At 38.9% G+C, this 20,387-nt stretch overlaps 1 protein-coding gene and 1 non-coding gene across 6 annotated transcripts in view; both read right to left on the bottom strand.

Moving 5' to 3' along the window:
* Positions 1–20,387, bottom strand: part of ZNF410 (zinc finger protein 410) — a 40,204-nt gene that overhangs the window by 17,215 nt on the left and 2,602 nt on the right. For 4 of the 5 annotated variants that reach the window (XM_028167035.2, XM_057542400.1, XM_057542399.1 and 1 more), the window contains exons 2-5: positions 8,349–8,531; positions 7,263–7,398; positions 3,747–3,965; positions 2,318–2,509 (exon numbers count right to left, since the gene is read on the bottom strand). In XM_028167035.2, coding sequence (XP_028022836.2) covers positions 2,318–2,509; positions 3,747–3,965; positions 7,263–7,398; positions 8,349–8,381 — 580 coding nt within the window. In that variant the 5' untranslated portion in view covers positions 8,382–8,531. The remainder of the gene's footprint in view (positions 1–2,317; positions 2,510–3,746; positions 3,966–7,262; positions 7,399–8,348; positions 8,532–20,387) is intronic. The other variant, XM_007184437.3, reaches the window with a different exon arrangement.
* Positions 14,692–14,798, bottom strand: LOC114238193 (U6 spliceosomal RNA). The gene has a single exon (XR_003623605.1). It is a non-coding gene; the product is annotated as a U6 spliceosomal RNA (small nuclear RNA).

The following is a 20,387-nucleotide window of genomic DNA, read 5'->3' as shown; positions in this document are numbered from 1 at the left end:
TAACCTTACTTTCTTCCTGCCCTACATTCTCCTTGCTGTACTTCACCAAACGCTAATCATAAAACTAATTGCTCCAAGGTCAGAGCGGAACCTAAGATGCCTTTTGCTAGTTAATATTAATTAACTTGTTCTTTTAAAATATTGTCCCACATAGTTTTTTTGTTTGTTTAATTGAAACATGGGTAAATTTTAAACAGCACAGAAGTGCATATACTGTAAGGAAAATTTCCCACTAACTCAAGAGCTCCAGCTAATTAATTTCTAATGAAAGGTCTGTAGAAACCCATGCTAATCCAGAGATTTAAACCAGTGACAGGACTTCCCTGGTGGCGCAGTGGTTAAGAATACGCCTGCCAATGTGGGGGATGCGGGTTCGAGCCCTGGTCTGGGAAGATCCCACATGCCACAGAACAACTAAGCCCGTGTGCCACAACTACTGAGCCTGCGCTCTAGGACCCACATGCCGCAACTACTGAGCCCACGTGCTGCAACTACTGAAGCCCGTGCGCCTAGAGCCCATGCTATGCAACAAGAGAAGCCACCGCAATAAGAAGCCCGCGCACCGCAACGAAGAGTAGCCCCCACTCACTGCAACTAGAGAAAGCCTGCGCGCAGCAACCAAGACCCAATGCAGCCAAAAAATAAATGAAATTAAAAAAAAAAAAAAGTATAAACTGATGACAGTTGGGGCTTCATGCATTCAATTTTGTAGATATCAATACAATGAGAACATTGATATAATCATATAACGGGGGGGAAAAAATCCTTCAGAAAAGAGTGACCTGTCTTGTATTTTGAGTCATTATAAAATTTCTCAAAGTGCTCCCTAAATTACTTCGTTTTTGAAAACAAAGCTCTGTTTGCAGAAGACAGATTAGCTTAAAATGACCTCAGCCAATGATAGTTTTGGATATTCAGAGGTCATCTGATGAAATGGTTTCCCCCTCCCTCACCCCCCAAGAAAAGAGAGAGCAAGAGAGACAAAGAAACTCAACACCTTATATGGTACATGTTGAATAACACTGTAAACACGTTAAAGATCCTACAGTTATGTGGGCAAGGTCTTTGCATTTGGGATATAATTTCCAGTGAAAGTAGTACTGTATAGAGCAGGTCAGTAAACTTTTCCTGTAAAGGGGCAAAGAGCAGATATTTTTGGCTTTGAGGGCCATATGGTCTCTGTCACAACTGCTCAACTTTGCCACAGGATCAACCATAGACAATTAGTAATTAAAGGGCATGCCTGTGTTCCAATATAACTTTATTTACAAAACAGGTGGTTATTTGGTCCTTTGCTGACTCCTGATACACAGCATCACACACAAAATTAAAATATTTCTGTATTTCAACTTAGATGGAAGTGATAGTATGTTTGTGGTAATGACACTATGTACCTTATCTCAATAATTTTTTTGTACTACCTTAATTGTCACAGGTTAATGAGAAAATACAGAGACAGACCTAAAACAAAAAATATTATGGCATGCTACACAAGCAAAGGTTTTGCAGTGGTTTAGGAGTGGTGTGAATAGAGCGATGTTCCCCAAGCTTTAACATGCATCATAACCACAATGAGGGCTTACTAAAAACTTCCAAGTTTCTGATTCAGTAAGATGAGACCTGATAATTTGCATTTCTAAATTACTGGTGATGCTGATGATCCAGGGACCACACTTTGAAAATTACTGGATAGAAAAAAAGTGGCACAGAGTAAATAGTACAGGCATGCTGAACTCAAAAGAAACCACACTATACCCTATTTGGATATTTAGGTCTTCTGGTGAATCGGTTCCACCCTCCCTGCCCTGCCCTGCCCACCCCCAACCCCCAAAAAAGCAGCACTATGGTAGCTGCTAATTGCTAAATCGCCATGAGCAGCAATTTAGTTTCAGCAAAACATTATCATCTGCCACACTGACTTAAAATTAATTTTATTTTTATTGGTTTTGTAGTTTTATTTCTATTAATTGATAAAACTGTTTTAATTTCATAATGGTGTAAAAGCTCTAAGTATAAGGACCATCACAATAAAAACAATTCAAGATAACACCAAGATGTGCAAAAAATTTTTTTCCTTTAAAAGGGGTTCAGTATTATTTAAAGCTGACAATTGAGAGTGCTAGTTTAGCTGATTCTGCACATGAATCTGGCATGGCTGAGTTATTTTTTAGAAAATAAGAAAAACAATTTACACATTTCTAGCCTTTTGCTCTTACCAATAAAGTAATTTGGATTATATGCAACTCAAAATATAGCCATTGTATTACCAAAATCTCTGCACAGAATACCGGAAAGGAAAACACCACAGGGGTCTCACCATTGCTGCTGGTTTTCGCATTCTTTGCCAGTTGTGCACGAGTAGCAGCAATCAAACTGTCATGGGCCAACTCCTGAACCCGGAGGAACCATGGAATGCTACTGTCTGTGCTCTCACTGGAGAGGAAATCATTCCCTGAATCCTCTGCCTCATCTTGTACAAATACTAAGTGTTCAGCTGAAGAGCCCAGACCTGGAAGAAACAAGAGGATATATGAAAGTTAGCCATCAAGTAATCCTTTGATTGGCCCTGGCTCAGAAACTCTGTGTCCTGATCAGCTATTCCAGACTTTCACCTCTCCCCTCAAGCTTCTGTTCTCATACAAGATTAGGTTATCACCTTTCCACTCCCGGCTGACAGGCTGCTCTTTATCTTACCTACTCCTGTTTCAGAGGCAAAACGGTCTTTCCCAGCAACCAGGCTAACCCTCACCTCTAGGATCCCAATCCTATCTTTTAGTTTTCTCCTCTCTCCCAACTTCAACCCATTCCTCCTTAGTGGCCACCTTACAGATTCCCTTTCAGCCTTTCAATCTGTCCAAGCTCAAGTCTCTCCCATCTTTTTTTTTAAAGAATAGAAAAATCCCAAGTATGTCTCTAAATATCACCTTCTCACCTGTTCCTTCAAAGTCATGTTTCTTGAAGTTTCTTAACTTCTAACTTGTGTATCTACTTTCTAACCTGCTGTCCATTCCCTATCTCTTTAACCCTAAGCTCCACCTCTACTACCTCAATAACAATTGCTCTTGCTAAGTTTGCCGGACATACATTTCCCAGTCCTCATCTCACTGGCCCAGTATGTGGTATTTGGCATGATTCTGTACCTTTTCTTCTTTAAAACGTTTCCTTCCTTGGCTCCCCGCACATCATTCTCATTCTGTTTTCTTGAGATCCCTCTCTCTAGAAGCTGCTTCCCATTCTTCTGTTACCCTCTTAAAATTTTTTTTCAGGGTCCCAGATTTGCCTTCTTTTCTCTTTATGCTCCAGACTACTCCTGAATCAAATAATCCATGCTCATTGTTTCATACACTTCCTGAATGCTGATAAGCACTAAAACTACTTATTTCACACCAGACCTCTCTAGAACTCTGGATTCCTGTTTCTAACTCTCTAAAGGACACCTCCTCCTAAATGTCCCTGTGAAATCTCAATATCAACAGGAACTAATCATTCTCCCGCAGCCCTGTTCTTCCTGTGTGCACTATCTTGGTGAATGACAACACTTAAATTTCCCAAACAAAAAATTTTTGAGTCATCTTAGAGTCTGCCTTCTCCCTCTACATATCCAATTGATCACCAAACGACACCAATTCTCCAAAATAATAAAATAATAGTTTCTTTCCACTTTAAGTATGACTAAGTTAACTATTCCCTGCTCCCCAGTTTTTTTTCTTAAGCATGAGGAGAAGTCAGAAAAGGGTAAAGAATACCTGCTCTTGTTAGGTTAAGAAGAATAAAAGAAGTGCTATCACTTGGCTGTAGATCTTGCAACAAGCTAGGAGACTCTGGAGTGGACAAAAACTCCGGAGACTTCTGCACAGTCTGAGCCCTCGTCTCTTCTCCGTCTGGACCCACATTCACCTGAAGGCTTCTCAACACAGCCGAGGAAGGAACCTCCTTGGAGGAGTTAGTATGATTTGGAGTATCATCTAGTAAAGGGAAAATACCACAGCTTTATGTAGCGCCTATCACCAAGGAGTTCACCATTTTGATATATGGTACCTAACACCCTTGTAACATCCCTTAGTGGTATCTAACACCCTTACAGGAGCAGACAGCATTTTCATTTTATAAATACTAAATCTGCCTCAGAAAAGAAGAGAGAGTGAAAGGCAGCTGAAGGGTGTCAACCAAATGTGAGGGGCAGACTCCTCTGATGGTCGGTGGTAACTAATAACGAGCCATCCACATTTGGACATTATAGACCTTTGTCCTTTTGAGCCCCCAAATCAGTATATTTCCCTTGAAAAATACAGTTGCACAGTGAATACGAACTCAAGAACAGGATCTAAATTTTAAACTATTTTTCTTGGGAAAAGATACCTCTCTCTAATTTTTATAACATGTATGTGACAGTTCTGGTGAGTCATTAGGGGAAAAATCACAGCCTGGGATATAACTGAAATTGTATAAAATCATGAGTGTGTTTCATTATGGTTCTGGGTTTACAACAGATGTAAAGAAATAATTCAGAAGACTTGCTTCTAGAACTTTATTCTAAGGGAGGGGATGAATTTCCAAAGGTTTTAGTTGCAATATAATGAAGAATTGCACTACAGTGCTAAAGCATCCGATGTTTTCAGGGGTTTCATTCATCTTTATAGAAGGCAGGTTACATTATTTTCTTCTTTCAAGGAGATAACAGGTAAGATTATAGAAATAAAGTGGAAGTCTAGGGACAGCACTGCCATTCCAAAGCCTAATGAAGTTGTACAACAAAGTGAATGAATTTAACGCCACACAACTGGTTAAATGGTAAATTTAACTGGTTAAAACGGTAAATTTTATATACACTTTACCACAAAAAAACTGTTCTTAAAGTTCATAGCAGCACTGTTTGTCATAATACAACACTGGAAAATAACTACATATTCATCAGCAGTGGCATGGAAAAAGAAGTTGTGGTACACTCATATAACAGAATACTATACAGCAATGAAACCAAACAAACCAGAGCTACACACAAGGATGAATCTCACAAACATAAAAGGTACAACAAGATACACTCATATGATTCCACTCATTTAAAGTCCAAAATCAGCTAAAATTAGACTTGGGTGATTAAACTTGGAAAACAAAGAACGAATTTCCAAAAAATTGAGGGCAGTGGTGACCTATGGAAGAAAAGAGGTTGCTTTTATCATGGAGGAACCCATGGAGGGCCTGGAAGCTGGCAACGTTCTACTTCTTGATTGGGTGGTGCTATCTCCTTTATAATAATTCTTCAAAAGGTATATCCATATAGTTTTGTGCTTTTCTGTGTCTATCACATATCCCAACTAAAAAGAAAATATGTAGGTCATGCATGGAATGATTCACACATATTTGGGAGGAAGGGGAATGAGGTTAGGGAGGTATGTACAGATACATTTGTGTTTGTAATACTACGTTTCATGAGCTGGGAAGTGAGTACATGGGTTTTCATTTACTATTATCTATAACCGGTTGTCTAAAATATTTTAAATCAAAATTAAAACTAGGGCTTCCCTGGTGGCGCAGTGGTTGAGAGTCTGCCTGCTAATGCAGGGGACGCGGGTTCGAGCCCTGGTCTGGGAAGATCCCACGTGCCGCGGAGCGGCTGGGCCCGTGAGCCACACCTACAGAGCCTGCGCGTCTGGAGCCTGTGCCCCGCAACGGGAGGGGCCGCGATAGTGAAAGGCCCGCGCACCGCGATGAAGAGTGGCCCCCACTTGCCGTAACCAGAGAAAGCCCTCGCACGAACCGAAGACCCAACACAGCCAAAAATAAATAAATAAATAAATAAAGTAGCTATTAAAAAAAAAAAAAAAAATTAAAACTAAAAGAAGGTAATGTAGAAAAGAAGATGGATGCTTTTGTTCCTGTTTTCATTTCCTTTATTATTGTCAAAATATTTATTCAATAAATTAAAATTGGGGGAGAAAATTCAGGAAAAAAAAGCCTAATGAAGATCAAATTTTATTAACACATGGAAATTTTCACATATTGAAAATCCATGGATTTGGAAACACTCCCAACACACCAGTAGAAAAATGGGACTTGAGAGATGGAAGATGTGGGAAAGACAGGAGCCAGATAGAGAAACCTTAAATCAACACTGGTTGGTTGAATATATCTGCCCTTAAGTCACTTCAAAAATCAAAAAAGAACACCACTAGAGGATAGTAACCAGAAGACTTTATAACAAATAAGTCGTCACCAATAGGTGACCATCCCCTGATTTAACATTAATATTCCAAATTTTAAATATTTCAATTTCTAGAAAATAAAGAATCCATTGCATCCAAAAATAATGTTTTCCTTCCTAATAGTCAAGTGATAGGATCTCCTTCTTCTCATCCAAAGCTAATCTCACTACCCATGCTCAGCATTCTACTTCCTTCTACCTCTCCTGGAGCCTCCTCACCAATTATCTACTCTTTGTGTTTGCAGCTTCTCTAATGGGCTCTTTCCTCTCAGTATAAAACCACCCTCTAATATTTCAGATCTTAAAAAAGAACTCTTTAATGTACTTTATGTCCTTCTCTTTTTCCTTCCCATAGCAAGACAGCCTTTAGAAAGTATAGTTACTTCCTCAACTTGCACTGATACCTCAACCCACTGCAGCCTGGCTTTCCACTCCCTCTCCAAGGAACAGGTCCTGCCTAGGTCAACAATGACCTCATTGACCCTATCTCATTGGGACAGTCCCTGCCTCACTGGGCCTCTTAGAAGCATTTGTCACACTTGACTATTCCCTTGGGTTCCCATGCCTGCACTCTATGCCAGTATTCCCCCTATTGCTCTAGCCTTTCTTTCTTCCCTCCTTCACAGGCTCTCCTGCCTCACCCCATACCTTGAATAGGGAGTTCCATGCAGTTCTGCCTTGGCCTCCTTTTCTTCTCATTCTCACTCTATGGGTGTTCATATCCATTCCTATGACTTAAACTACCAATGCAGGGAATTCCCTGGCGGTCCAGTGGTTGGGACTCCACACTCTCACTGCCAAGGGCCCGGGTTCAATCCCTGGTTGGGGAACTAAGATCCCACAAGCTACACGGTATGGCCAAAAAAAAAATTTTTTTTTAAATAAATAAATAAACTAACAATGCACCTATGACTCCCATGGTTGCTTTTTCTCCACAGTCCTAATTTTTACAGTTTCTACCAGTCAGTTATAAAGTCAGTTATCACATTCCACCAGTACCACAGAGAAGGCTAAGCTCTTAAGACTTGTTTATCTTATCTCTGGTGATCTTAATGTTTACCTGGTAACATTAGCCGACTGCATTCTGAGGCCTCAGTCACTGGAAGGAGGGACAAGCAAGTAATGTCTTTAGCTTCTGATTCTACTAGCCCCTGTCCCAGTGGGATGGACGTATTCTGAACAAACTGTACCAGCAGCTGAAGGGGAAAGGGGAGATGTGGAGACAACAAATAATACAGGTTATTATGAATGGATCTAAACCTCTGAATTTACCAAAAGGCAATGATGTAATTAAGTCTTGATTGCTCACTAGTCTCAACCTTATTCATAGAAAAACTAGATTAACTACAAAATAATATTTTAAATTATTTTTATCAAGTGTTCTAGATAAAAATTGAATCGTATAATTAACTTCTATCACCTTCCACAAAACAGAGAAATGATAAAAATAATTATATTTTTAAATGGTGGCTATTACAAATTCAACTGCATTGTACTGATTATATTTTATAAAGCACTCTTCTGTGTATTGGCTCTTTTAATCCTCACTGTAACTTAGTAAGATTAAACATGTATTTTAAAGACAAGGAATCAAGTTGAAGACACTAAATGACTAGTCCAAGGTCACATCACTAGTTAAGAGCAATGTCAGTCTTCATACTTAGGTAACATGATTCCAAATTCAGTGATCTTTCCACTAAGCAACACAAATGTTCTAAAATTAAAATGAGAAAAATGAATAAAAATTTTAAATGTTTAAATCCCCTAATCACATTTAAAAACAAAACACTTTTAGATATATACAAAATTAATAAAAAATCGTTTGTGGTAGTAAATATTACATATATGTCATAGACATAAATTTTGTCATTATGTAGTTATGTAAATGGATAATAATTTACACTTATTTAAATAACAAGTATAAAAAGTCATAAAAGGTAAGAATTGAATTTTTAAATTTTTGAGAAAGTACTTAGTAACAGAAAAATAATAAACTAGTAGTTACAACCAAAACCATATGGCCCACAAAACCTAAAATATTTATTACCTGGCACTATTACAGAAAAAGTTTGCTGACTCCTGAACTAAGAACAAACTCTGGAATACAGCCCACCAAAAGAAAAGGAAACCAGTTGCCTGGGCTCACCTCTGGTTTGGATTCTAACTCATCTGATAACATTGATTCAGCTTCCAAATCCTGTAGCTGTTCAGGGGACAGGTTAAAATTTTAATTCAGAGTCAATGACACCTTCCTGTTATGCTCATACTCCTCTAGGAAGTGCTATGCTTTTCCTCTAAGATGCTGTGCTGGGTGGGTAATTAATTTAGCCTAAAAAAGGAAAAAAGAAAGAGAGAGAGAATTCAGAGCAGTAGGAAAATGTAGCTAAAAAAACAAAGCCACTTCTTTACATATCCAAAAATCACAACAAGCAAGCAAATAAAGAATTCAGCCCAAAACACTTGTTTTAAAATAGAACAAGCCCAACAGATATCAAAACCCATAAAAAGATGTACTTTAATGTAGAATTTCTAACAATCTATTCTAAGAACATAGAGAACAGACTTGTGGTTGCCAAGGGGGAAGGGGGTGGGGGAGAAATGGATTGGGAGTTTGGGATTAGCAGATGCAAACTATTATATATAGAATGGATAAACAAGGTCCTACTGTATAGCACAGGGAACTATATTCAATATCCTGTAATAAAGTACAATGGAAAAGAATATGAAAAAGTATACACATACATATATATGTAATGATATAACTGAATCACTTTGCTGTACAGCAGAAACACAACACTGTAAATCAACTATACTTCAGTAAATTTAAAAATAAATAAATAAAATAAAAAATAAGAAAAGGTCTTAAGTATGGAAAAAGCTATATGCTCAAAGAATTTCACCTTATCATCTGTGATAATAAATAACTGTAAGCAACATATAAATATACATATATATTCGATTAGATAATGGTTGATTATAGTAGGACATTGTATGACTCAAAAATACAGTTATGAAAACAATGCAACAACAAAAATGCTAATGACATTAAATTACAAAAACAAAACACAAAATTACACACTTGCTGCTATTAAAACTAGTTAAGATAAGCACAGGAAAAAGTAAAAGGAAATTCACACAGCCATGATAGTCACTGTACTGGGTGGGTGGTAGGCTGGTGTGACGTTTTTCTTTTCTTAATTTCCCAATTTTTTATAAAAGGTAATTACACAGTCAAAATTTGAACAGTGTTTCCCCACGGGACACTCATGAAGCTGTTTCCCCCCCTTACTTTAAATTCTTACTTTCTTGATGACTATCCTTAGTGTTGTGTTTGGATTCCTTTTTCTTTTTTGTGTGTATTTATCTATTATAGATTTTTGGTTTGCGGTTACCATGAAATTTTGGTATAGTAGTCTATATATACACAATTGTTTTAAGTTGCTGATCTCAATTTCAAATGCATTTTAAATATCCTGCATTTTCACTCTCCTCCTCTCATGATTACTGGTTTTGATATATTTTACATCTAATTGTTTTGCATATCCCTCAACTGCTCTTGTGGATAGAGATGATTTTATTACTTTTGCCTTTTTTTTTTTTTTTCAAACTTTTGCCTTTTAACCTCCCTACTAGTTTGTGTGTGGATGATTTCCTACCTTGACTGTATGTTTGCCTTTACCAGTGAGCTTTCCCATTTTGTAATTTTCTTGTTTCTAGTTGTGGCCTTTTCTTTTCCATCTAGAGAAGTTTCTTTAGCATTTGTTGTAAAGCTGGTTTGGTGGTGCTGAATCCTTTTAGCTTTTGCTTGTCTGTAAAGGTTTTGATTTCTCCATCAAATCTGAATGAGAGCCTTGCGGGGTAGAGGATTCTTGGTTGTAGGTTTTTCCCTTTTGTCACTTAAAATGTACTGTGGCACTCTCTTCTGGCCTGCAGAGTTTCTGCTGAAAAATCAGCTGATAACCTTATGGGAGTTCCCTTGTATGTTATTTGTTGCTTTGCCCTTGTTGCTTTTAGTATTTTCTCTTTATCTTTAATCTTTGTCAATTTGATTACTATGTGTCTCAGCACATTTTCCCTTGGGTTAATCCTGTATGGGACTCTCTGCACTACCTGGACTTGGGTAACTGTTTCCTTTCCCACGTTAGGGAAGTTTTCAGCTATTATCTCTTCAAATATTTTCTCAGGCCCTTTCTCTCTCTCTTCTCCTTCTGGGACCCTTATAATGCAAATGTTAGTGTGTTTGATGTCCCAGAGGTCTCTTAAACTGTCCTTTCTTTTCATTCTTTTTTCCTTCATTCTGTTCCGTGGCAGTGCTTTCCACCATTCTTTCTTCCAGCTCACCAATCTGTTCTGCTTCATTTATTCTGCTACTGATTCCTTCCAGTGTATTTTTCATTTTAGTTATTGTATTCTTCAACTCTGTTTGGTCACTCTTTATATTTTCTAACTCTTTGTTAAAAACTTCTTGTAACTTCTCACTCTGTGCATCCATTCTTTTCCTGAGTTCTTGGTTCATCTTTATGATGATTACTCTGAACTCTTTCTTGGGTAGACTGCCTATCTCCACTTCACTTAGTTGTTGTTTGGGGGTTTTATCTTGTTCCTTTGTCTGGAACATATTTCTCTGCCGTCTCATTTTGTCTAAATTTCTATTTGTATTTTTATGTATGTGGTAGGTTAGTTACATTTCTCAACCTTGGAGAAGTGGCCCTCTGTAGGGGATGTCCAGGTGTCCCAGCAGTATACTCCCCTCTCATCACCCAAGGACCAGGGACCATCTGGTCACAGGGTAGGTTCTGACTTGTGTTTGCAGACTCAGTTCCACAGGCTGCAGGACTGTAGTTTTCTTGCTTCTTGTGTCTGCCCCCTGGTGGGTGAGGCTGGGTATTGGCCCTCTGGTGGGCAAGGCCGAGTCAAGGGGCATGTCTAGAGGCGGCTGTGGGATCAGGAAGTCTCTAGGTAGCCTGTCTGCTGATGGGTGGGGTTGTGTTCTTGCCCTGTTGGCTGTTTGGCCTGAGGCATCCCAGCACTACAGGCTGTTGGGTGGGGCCAGGTCTTGGTGATAATGACCCAAGCAAGATGTCAGCCTCCAGCAAGAGTTCACACTGATGAATACTCCCCGATATCTCTGCCACCAGTGTCAATGTCCTCAAGGGGAGCCACAGCCACCCCCACCCCCACCCCCATCCTCCCCAGGAGACCCTCCAAGACCAGCAGGTAGGTCTGGCCGAGGCTCCTATGAAGTCACTGCTTTTGCCCTGGGTCCCATTGCGTGCAAGACCTTGTATGCACCCTCCAAGAGTGGAGCTCCTGTAATTAAGCCCCACTGGCCCTCAAAGCCAAATGCTCTGAGGGCTCCTCCTCCAGATGTCAGACCCCCCAGGCTGGGGAGCCCGATATGGGGCTCAGAACGCTCACTCCCATGGGAGAACTTCTGCAATATAACTATTCTCCAGTTTGTGGGTTACCCAGCTGGGGAGTATGGGATTTGATTATATCGCCAGTGTGCCCCTCCTACCATCTCGCTGTGGTTTCTTCTTTATGTCTTTGGATATAGATTATCTTTTTGGTAGGTTCCAGTCTTTTTCATCGATGGTTGTTCAGCAGTTAGCTGTGATTTTGCTGTGCTCATGAGAGGAGGTGAGCTCAAGGTCTTTCTACTCTGCCATCTTGTCCTCCCATCCTCTAAATTCTTAATTTCTTAAAGTTTAACTTTTCTTTCAGGATTTTGGCAAATGAGTCCACTTTATTTCGCACAATTTTTGCTTAAATTGGAAGCACTATTATATACAAAGTAAGCATACAGTGTAAAATACACCCAGGATGGGAGTTTTCAATACGTACCGAGGTAGAGTGGAAAGTTAGAATAAGAAAGACTTACTCTACAAAAAGGGCATTTAGAAGTACGTGAATAAATGTTTATTCTCCTGTTGGTTAAACCTCTCCCCACTGCTAGCTTCCAGAAATCCTCACTTTCATCATAAAAAAAATGTATTAAGATGTAAATGAAAAGGCTCATTTTAAGTTTACCATATAAAGCTGTCATAAATACCTGACTTTTCCTTTCACATACGTTTTTCTTATTCAAGCACTATAACTGCTCAATGTAGTTTACCCATCCCTCTTTTCAGAGAGGAAGGAACCAAGGCTTAGTACAGTTACTTGCTCAAGTTATTAAGCTGCAGAGCCAGCATTCCCACCCACAGAGCAGGCTGGCATGAATAGTAATTACATCTCTCTAGCTCTGATCTTGAATCATCAGGATTCAAGAATTAAGAATTCCTTTTCCCCAATTCCAGCTCATTTCAAGAAGCCAAGAAATTACCAAATGTTTGTTTAGGTTAACCTTAGGGTTCCTCCAACTTTAAGATTCCAGGACTGTAAAATCTCTAAGAAACTAGACAACTATTTATTGTCCTGTATATTTGTTAGTTTTCTTAGAAACTAATGGCACTGGCTCCATTTCTGATATCTTTACCTAATGAAAATTTTTAAAAATTAAGTATATGAACATGCGTACCAAACAAGGGAAAAAATCAGATATACTATATTTTAGACATTTTTGCAAATCTGTAATAACAATTTAGAGAAGGGAGCTGCCACCTCTCTTACAGTTTAATAGATACCTCTAGATCACCGTTTCTAAGGCTCATGGTTATATGTGATGTTTCATTTTAATCATTTCAATGATAATTTTTAAAAAATTAACACATGCATTTTCTGGAACAAATCAGTAACCATATTATAACTGAGTTCTACCACACAATTTTGGTACACAGTTTGTGGTTTGTATGTTTACTGTATAAACAAGAGAGAGATGAGTAGGATGCAGCAGAATAGGCAGGATGACCTCAAAAGAATCTGTGTTGGAGCACTCGGTACCATATCGAGTGTATTGGGTGGATCTCATCTTTAACACAGCAACTTGCTATGTACATTAGCTGGAAGTGTGATGGCAAATATGCAATTAAAAATTTCTATTCCCAATTCAAGTTACCCACTTAACAGACTTCAAAAACTACAATTCAAATATTTTTTTACATTAACAGCTTCACTGAGACGTAATTCACACACCATACAGTTCACTCACTTCAAAAGTACAACTAAATTTTTTTAGTATATTCACAGTTATGCGACCATAACCACAATCAATTTTACAACAATTTCATCACCCCAAAACAGAAACCTATTAGTAATCACTCCCCATTTCCTCCCAAACCTTCCCCTGACCAAGCCTAGGCAACCACTAATCTATTTTTTGTCTCTATGGATTTCCCTATTCTGGACATTTCATATAAATGGAATTATATATGTAATCTTTTGTGCTTGGCTGCTTTCACGTAGCATACTGTTTCCAATGTTCATGCTTGTTATAGCATGTACCAGTACTTTATTTCTTTTTATTGTCAAATAATATTCTATTGCATGGATATACATTTTATTTGTCCATTTATCAGTTGACGGTCATTTGGGTTGTTTCCACAATTTGGCTATCATGAATAATGCTGCTATAACATTCACGTAAAAATTTTTTTAAATTAATTAATTTATTTATTTTTGGCTGTGTTGGGTCTTCGTTGCTGTGTGCGGGCTTTCTCTAGTTGCGGCGAGTGGGGGCTACTCTTTCGTTGTGGTGCGCAGGCTTCTCATTGCAGTGGCTTCTCTTGTTGTGGAGCCCAGGCTCTAGGCACGCGGGCTTCAGTAGTTGTGGCATGCAGGCTCAGTAGTTGTGGCTCACGGGCTCTAGAGCGTAGGCTCAGTAGTTGTGGCGCACGGGCTTAGATGCTCCGCAGCATGTGGGATCTTCCCGGACCAGGGCTCGAACCCATGTCCCCTGCACTGGCAGGCGGATTCTTAACCACTGCGCCACCAGGGAAGTCCCATGTACAAATTTTTGTGTGGACATATGTTTTCACTCTTTAGGGTATACATCTAGGAGTGGAAATGATAGGTGATACAGTAACTGTGTTTAACCTCTTGAGGAATTACCAGGCTATTTTCCAAAGTGGCTGCACCATTTTACAATCTCACCAGTAGTGCATGAGGGATCCAATTTCTCCCTATCCTCTCCTTTTAAGATACACCTTTTTTTATTACAGCCATCCTATTGAGTGTGAAGTGGTAACTCATTGTAGTTTTGAGTTGCATTACCTGATGGCTAATGATGTTGAGCATCTTTTCATGTGCTTATATGCCATTTGTACATCTTTATTGGAGAAATGCTTATTCAGGTTGTTGGCCCATTTTTAAATTGAGATGTCTTCTTATTATTGAGTTGTAAGAATTCTTTATATATTCTAGATACGAGTCCCTTACCAGATATAAGATTTGCCCAAACTTTCTCCCTTTCTGTGTTACCTTTTTTTTTTTTTTTTTTTTTTTTAAAGCCTGTGTTTCTATGGGGCTAGTTGCTTTTTACTAGTTTTTTTTTTTAAGAATTTGGGGGGGGTATTTATTTATTTATTTATTTATGGCTGTGTTGGGTCCTCAAAAATATGGAACGCTTCACGAATTTGCGTGTCATCCTTGCGCAGGGGCCATGCTAATCTTCTCTGTATCGTTCCAATTTTAGTATATGTGCTGCCGAAGCGAGCACTGTGTTACCTTTTTATTTGCAACACAAATCTTATCTTCTTCTGAATAAGGTAACTCTAACTCTACAAAGTTATCACTGAAATTGGCATTCAAGGACTTCTGGCCAGTTTTGGTTGAATATGAGATCTGATTCTCGTAAACTGCTTCACCATGCCTTCGCATCACAAATAGTACCTTGTATGATATTCTCTACATTGCTATTACTAAAGTTAAAATATAGAAACGGATTATATATATTAGTGAATCCAAACTAAATCTTTCCACTATTCAGATCAACATTATTTCATTTCAGTAAAACGACATCTCTACAACATAATATGAATGTTAATTTGAATTTTCTTGGGTTTTGATATGGTTTACATCTATATACTTACTCATAAAGATATAAATCCATGGTAACAACGGACATAACACTGATAACCTAAATTGTACTATATACATGGTTCCTATGGCCATCAAAACATATTAGATTGCTTAAGAAAACAACCTTGCTTCAGCATCTATTATATATTTTTAAAAATTCCACTGACCCTACCATTGCTAGTACTAAATTATTTGTAAATCTGTTTTGATTTTATAGTTGATTAAAAGGTATAGGGGTTCAACACAGGAGGGATAAGGATTACCTAGCTTTTCGTTTGAGTATATTTAAAGTATTTATAATAAAAATAATTCACCAGTATGGGGTGGGGGGGAGTGTCCAATGCAATGTCTTTCCTTCAAATGCAATTTACATGACACTAGAGTGAAAGGCACTGCTTTACTCAAAGGGAAGCTATTTTCAAGATAATTATGGGTCTCAGAGGAAATTTCTTCCCAGGCTTTCTTATATTAATTAAGATAAGAGATTAGAGATGCAATACCAAGCAGTCGCCTACATCACCCAAAGTCCTTTAATGTGGACAGTAATATTTGCTCATTTTTATTTTGTATCTTTACCCAGACAGACAAAATTTGTATTCTTATTTCCTTCTAAATAGAAAAATTACTAATTTAGCTCCATAAAAAATAAAAGAGATAATGATATTTAACTATCAGCAACAAAGGCCAGGCACATCAAATCCTATTTTCCACAAATCATAAATAAGGAATCTTGGCTCCGGATGAAGAGTTCATAACAACTAAATTTTACTGTGTGCATGGTTCCCTATGGCCACGAAAGCATATTAGACTGCTTAAAGGAACAATCTTGGTCTAGCACATATTATATTTTTTAGAAATCCACTGACCCTGCCACTGCTATTATTGAATATATTACCCCATAGTCAGCCTAAGGGTTAAAAAAAATGCAGGCAGGGCTTCCCTGGTGGCGCAGTGGTTGAGAATCTGCCTGCTAATGCAGGGGACACGGGTTCGAGCCCTGGTCTGGGAAGATCCCACATGCCACGGAGCAGCTGGGCCCGTGAGCCACAACTACTGAGCCTGCGCGTCTGGAGCCTGTGCCCCGCAGCGGGAGGGGCCGCGATAGTGAAAGGCCCGCGCACCGCGATGAAGAGTGGCCCCCACTTGCCGCAACTAGAGAAAGCCCTCGCACGAACCGAAGACCCAACACAGCCAAAAATAAATAAATAAATAAATAAAGTAGCTATACAATTAAAAAAAAAAAAAAAAATGCAGGCAACACAAACCTTTGCAATGAACCAAAGCAAAGAACACAAGAAGCCCTGAAAAGTTCTGGGAATAAGTAACGAGAGAACGCCTAACAACAGCAAAGTAGATTTAGGACAACAGCAATCTCTATGATCATCCTGAGAACAACTCTCTTTCTGTTTTTAGCCACATAAATAAATCCTGGGAACTGAAGTTTGATAAACTGTATTCTTTTTCTACAGTACACTCAACATCATCCAGCAAATTATGCATTAACACTAAGGAGCTGAACAAGTTTAATAAAGAAGCTGAGATGTTTAAAAAAAAAAAACAACAACAAACCAAGGTCTCTTAAGAAGGAATCTAAATTCTGCCTCTGACTCGTTGGTTGAGACCTGGGCAAGCTATTCATCTTCTTGGCCCTGGGAAACTTATCTGAAATACAGAAATGAAATAGGTCTACCCTAAGATTATTTATATATCAGTCAATAGAAATAATTACAAAATTCTTCATAAACAAAGTTCTGCATAAGTACTTAAGAAACAAGTAAATCTATCAAATGCTTAGTATACTATAAAAGGTTAAGAAATCTGCTTTTTGTTACTGAGTCCAAATTTCCTATAGAGCAGTGGTTTTCAAACTTTTTTGACTGCAACCCACAGTAAGATACATTTTCCATCATAACTCAGAGAATGAAACACACACAGAGATACACACAAATAACATATTTTCATAAAACAATAAAATACTAACATATACTAATTTCATGCACTTTGAATTTTTTTTAAAATGATAAGATCCATGAAAATGTTCTCACAGCTATTAACAGGTTATGTCTCACAGATTGAAAAACACTATAAAGTATTTTCAAGTGTCTAAAATACATATGTTTAACACAGAATCAGTCTTAAAATATAAAACCATAGATATAAACCTGCTATAAGTATATATTACAAACAATCAGCAATTACCATTGATAAAAGTCTTGGTGAAATTGAGATTACTTAAACCTCAAACCTCCTTGTGGTCTGCAAAGGAAAATACTACACACTAGGCAAAGAAAGACAAAGTAGTTTTTCTAATTAACCAGTCTTTGGTCCCACACCCCAATGAAGAACTCTCATATACTAGACAGGAATTAGTGGTAACACCATTTCCCTAGAGTAGGTATGGCCTAAAACCAGTGCAGGCTACATGGAGAAATACCGGGAGGGAAAAACCAATCCAAAGTAAACTAAGCAAGCAAAAGGAGAACAGAGCTGATACAGGTCTCTTGCCTTAGTCCTGACTGCCATACAGAAGGGAGTGTATTCCAAACAGAAAGATGACCAGGGGCTTTTAATACTCTGCATCATGAAAGAAACAGAAGAGCATTGTGTCAACCTCCAAAAAGCAATGTGATTCCACCCTAGAATACAAAGCCCAGAATACCAGTATTGCTCTTATCCTCTTGAGGGAGGTAGAAAATGCCTTGACCTTGACCCGGTTTTGGAAAGAAGGGGAAGACTGAGGGAGGCTTGAGAAAAAAGAGGGAAGAAACTGAGAAACACTGTGCTCCCCCAATTGGTCACTATTCACAAAGGTTAAAATAAAGCACATAATTTCAACCAAGAGGACTAGTCTCTCTTACCATGGGCCAATCTGCTTCTCAGCTCCCCCAACTTCTACCTGTGGCTGACCACAGATACAGACAGGAACAAAACTCAGTAATACTTAAAAAATGAAAACAAAATTCTACTAATGTTAGTGAATTCCAAAGACCAAAAATTAAAATTAAAAAAGAGCAGTTTAAGTTCTGGCATAAAATGGTAGTGAAAGGAATAGAAAAACCAAGTAATTTTTTAATATCATATCTAGTATATGATATAGCATGAGAGTTAATTAAATTCTAATGATAAAGTGGTAACGGGTACTGATAAAAGACATTTGGAATATAGAACTGTGAAGCCAGAATGAATCTCAGAAACCGTAGCATTCATCCTGGGCCTTCCCTCTTCTCTTCCCAGGATCTTCTGGGGTGCTCCATTCCTACAGCCCTGATTTTTATTCCAGTCACCTCTCCATTTCTCTGCAATCCTTCAGAGACAAATTTAAGCCAATGATCTTCATGCTGCCAAATTTAATGGATACTTTGCTGCCCTCATCTTACTTGACCTTTGCAAGGGACAGCTATTATTTTTGACTGTTCCACATTCATTCCGCCGTTTGGGTGACAGGATGCACATTTTGTTTGGGGATCTATCCCTCCCCCACTGGATATATTCTTAGTGCGATTATAGATTAAGGTGTTCTTTTCTATCCTGACCAACTGTTGGACACTCAACCCATGATGAACAAATCAGATACTTTTCCTCAGAACGTGAATTCTAAAAGAAGTAACTAAGGTGAAAACTGCTGTAGCAGCCCATTCACTCCAGTACCGCAATTAGCAGCCTCCCCCTGGGGCTGCTCAGATTCCTGTCCTTTTCAAAGCCAGGGCCCTCAGCATTTCCTTTGATCCTGTCAGCTGCCCACATCCTTGTCATAAATTCCTCTTCTCAAGTAAACTGGTCATTTGCAACCAGAGTCATAACTGATATTTTCCCTTAGAAGCACTGCCTCCTTCCTCAAACACTTTACTTACTCTCTTTTGCTTCTAAGATACTTCTTCCTTATTTTAATCCTACCTCATTGGCCATTCCTCCAGTTTCCTTCAGTAACTCCTATATTCCTCCTCCACTCATCCTCTAAATATTAATGTTCTTCAGGATAGTTTGCAGGCCAGGCCCTCTTCTCTTGCTAGACTCTCTTCCTAGTGTGAACTCATGGCTTTAAATGATACGGTCTCCAAAATTTTTATCTATAGCCCAGATATCTCCTCTGAGCTGCAAACTTGTACATAGGATTGCTTATTTGACATCTCTACCTCATGTTTTGATCTCTCAAATTTAACATGTTCAAAATGAATTCTCGGGCTTCCCTGGTGGCGCAGTGGTTGAGAGTCCGCCTGCCAATGCAGGGGACATGGGTTCGAGCCATGGTCCGGGAGGATCCCACATGCCGCGGAGCAACTGGGCCTGTGCGCCACAACTCCTGAGACTGCGCTCTAGAGCCCACGAGCCACAACTACTGAAGCTCGTGTGCCTGGAGCCCGTGCTCCGCAGCGAGAGAGGCCACCGCAATGAGAGGCCCGCGCACCGCAACGAAGAGTGGCCCCCTCTCGCCACAACTAGAAAAAGCCCACGCGCAGCAATGGAGACCCAATACAGCCAAAAATATATAAATAAAATAAATAAATTTATTAAAGAAAAAAAAAAATGAATTCTCTCCCAAGCCTATTTCCCATCCTCCCCTGCCAGCCCCTCTGACCACAACCCTCCGCTCAAGGGAGGATCACCATTCACCCCATTTAGAAGTCACTTTTATTACTTTCTTTCCTTTGTTCCCAGTATCCAGTCCAGCTGCAAGTCTGGACCTGATTCTATCTCCAAAAGAGATCGCAAATCCACGTACTTCTATATCTACTGCCACTACTCTACTCCTGGCCACCATCAACCTTGCCTTAAAGTACTGTTACTGTCTCCTAACTGGTCTCCCTACTTCTATACTTTGCCTCCTTCCATTCTGTTCTCTTCACATCACTTAATACCATCTTAAAATGTGAATTTTTGCATTTTTTTTCACATGGCTTCTCAATGCATCTAGAAAAAATCCAAACTCCTTATCCTGGCCTGTAAGGACCTATGTGATCCATTCCTTCCTCTCCAAAAACATTCCAGAGTTGTGCTCTATTACTTGCTCACCAAGCTCCAGCCAGATGACTTTCCCTTAGTTCCTTGAACACATTAAGCTCTTTCCTATGTTAGGGATTTGCACACATCATTTCCTCTACTTAGGAATGCTTTCTCTTCCATTGGTTAGCTCTTTTTCTTTCTTCAGGGCTCTATTTAACTATCAACTCATGCAAAAAGGCTCTGCCTGATAACCTTATCCAAAGAAGGTTCCTCATACCCCCACTTT

This window comes from Balaenoptera acutorostrata, chromosome 3 (assembly GCF_949987535.1).
Source record: "Balaenoptera acutorostrata chromosome 3, mBalAcu1.1, whole genome shotgun sequence".
In the NCBI taxonomy this organism is placed as follows: Eukaryota; Metazoa; Chordata; class Mammalia; order Artiodactyla; family Balaenopteridae; genus Balaenoptera; species Balaenoptera acutorostrata.
This window is presented reverse-complemented; position numbering and strand designations above follow the sequence as displayed.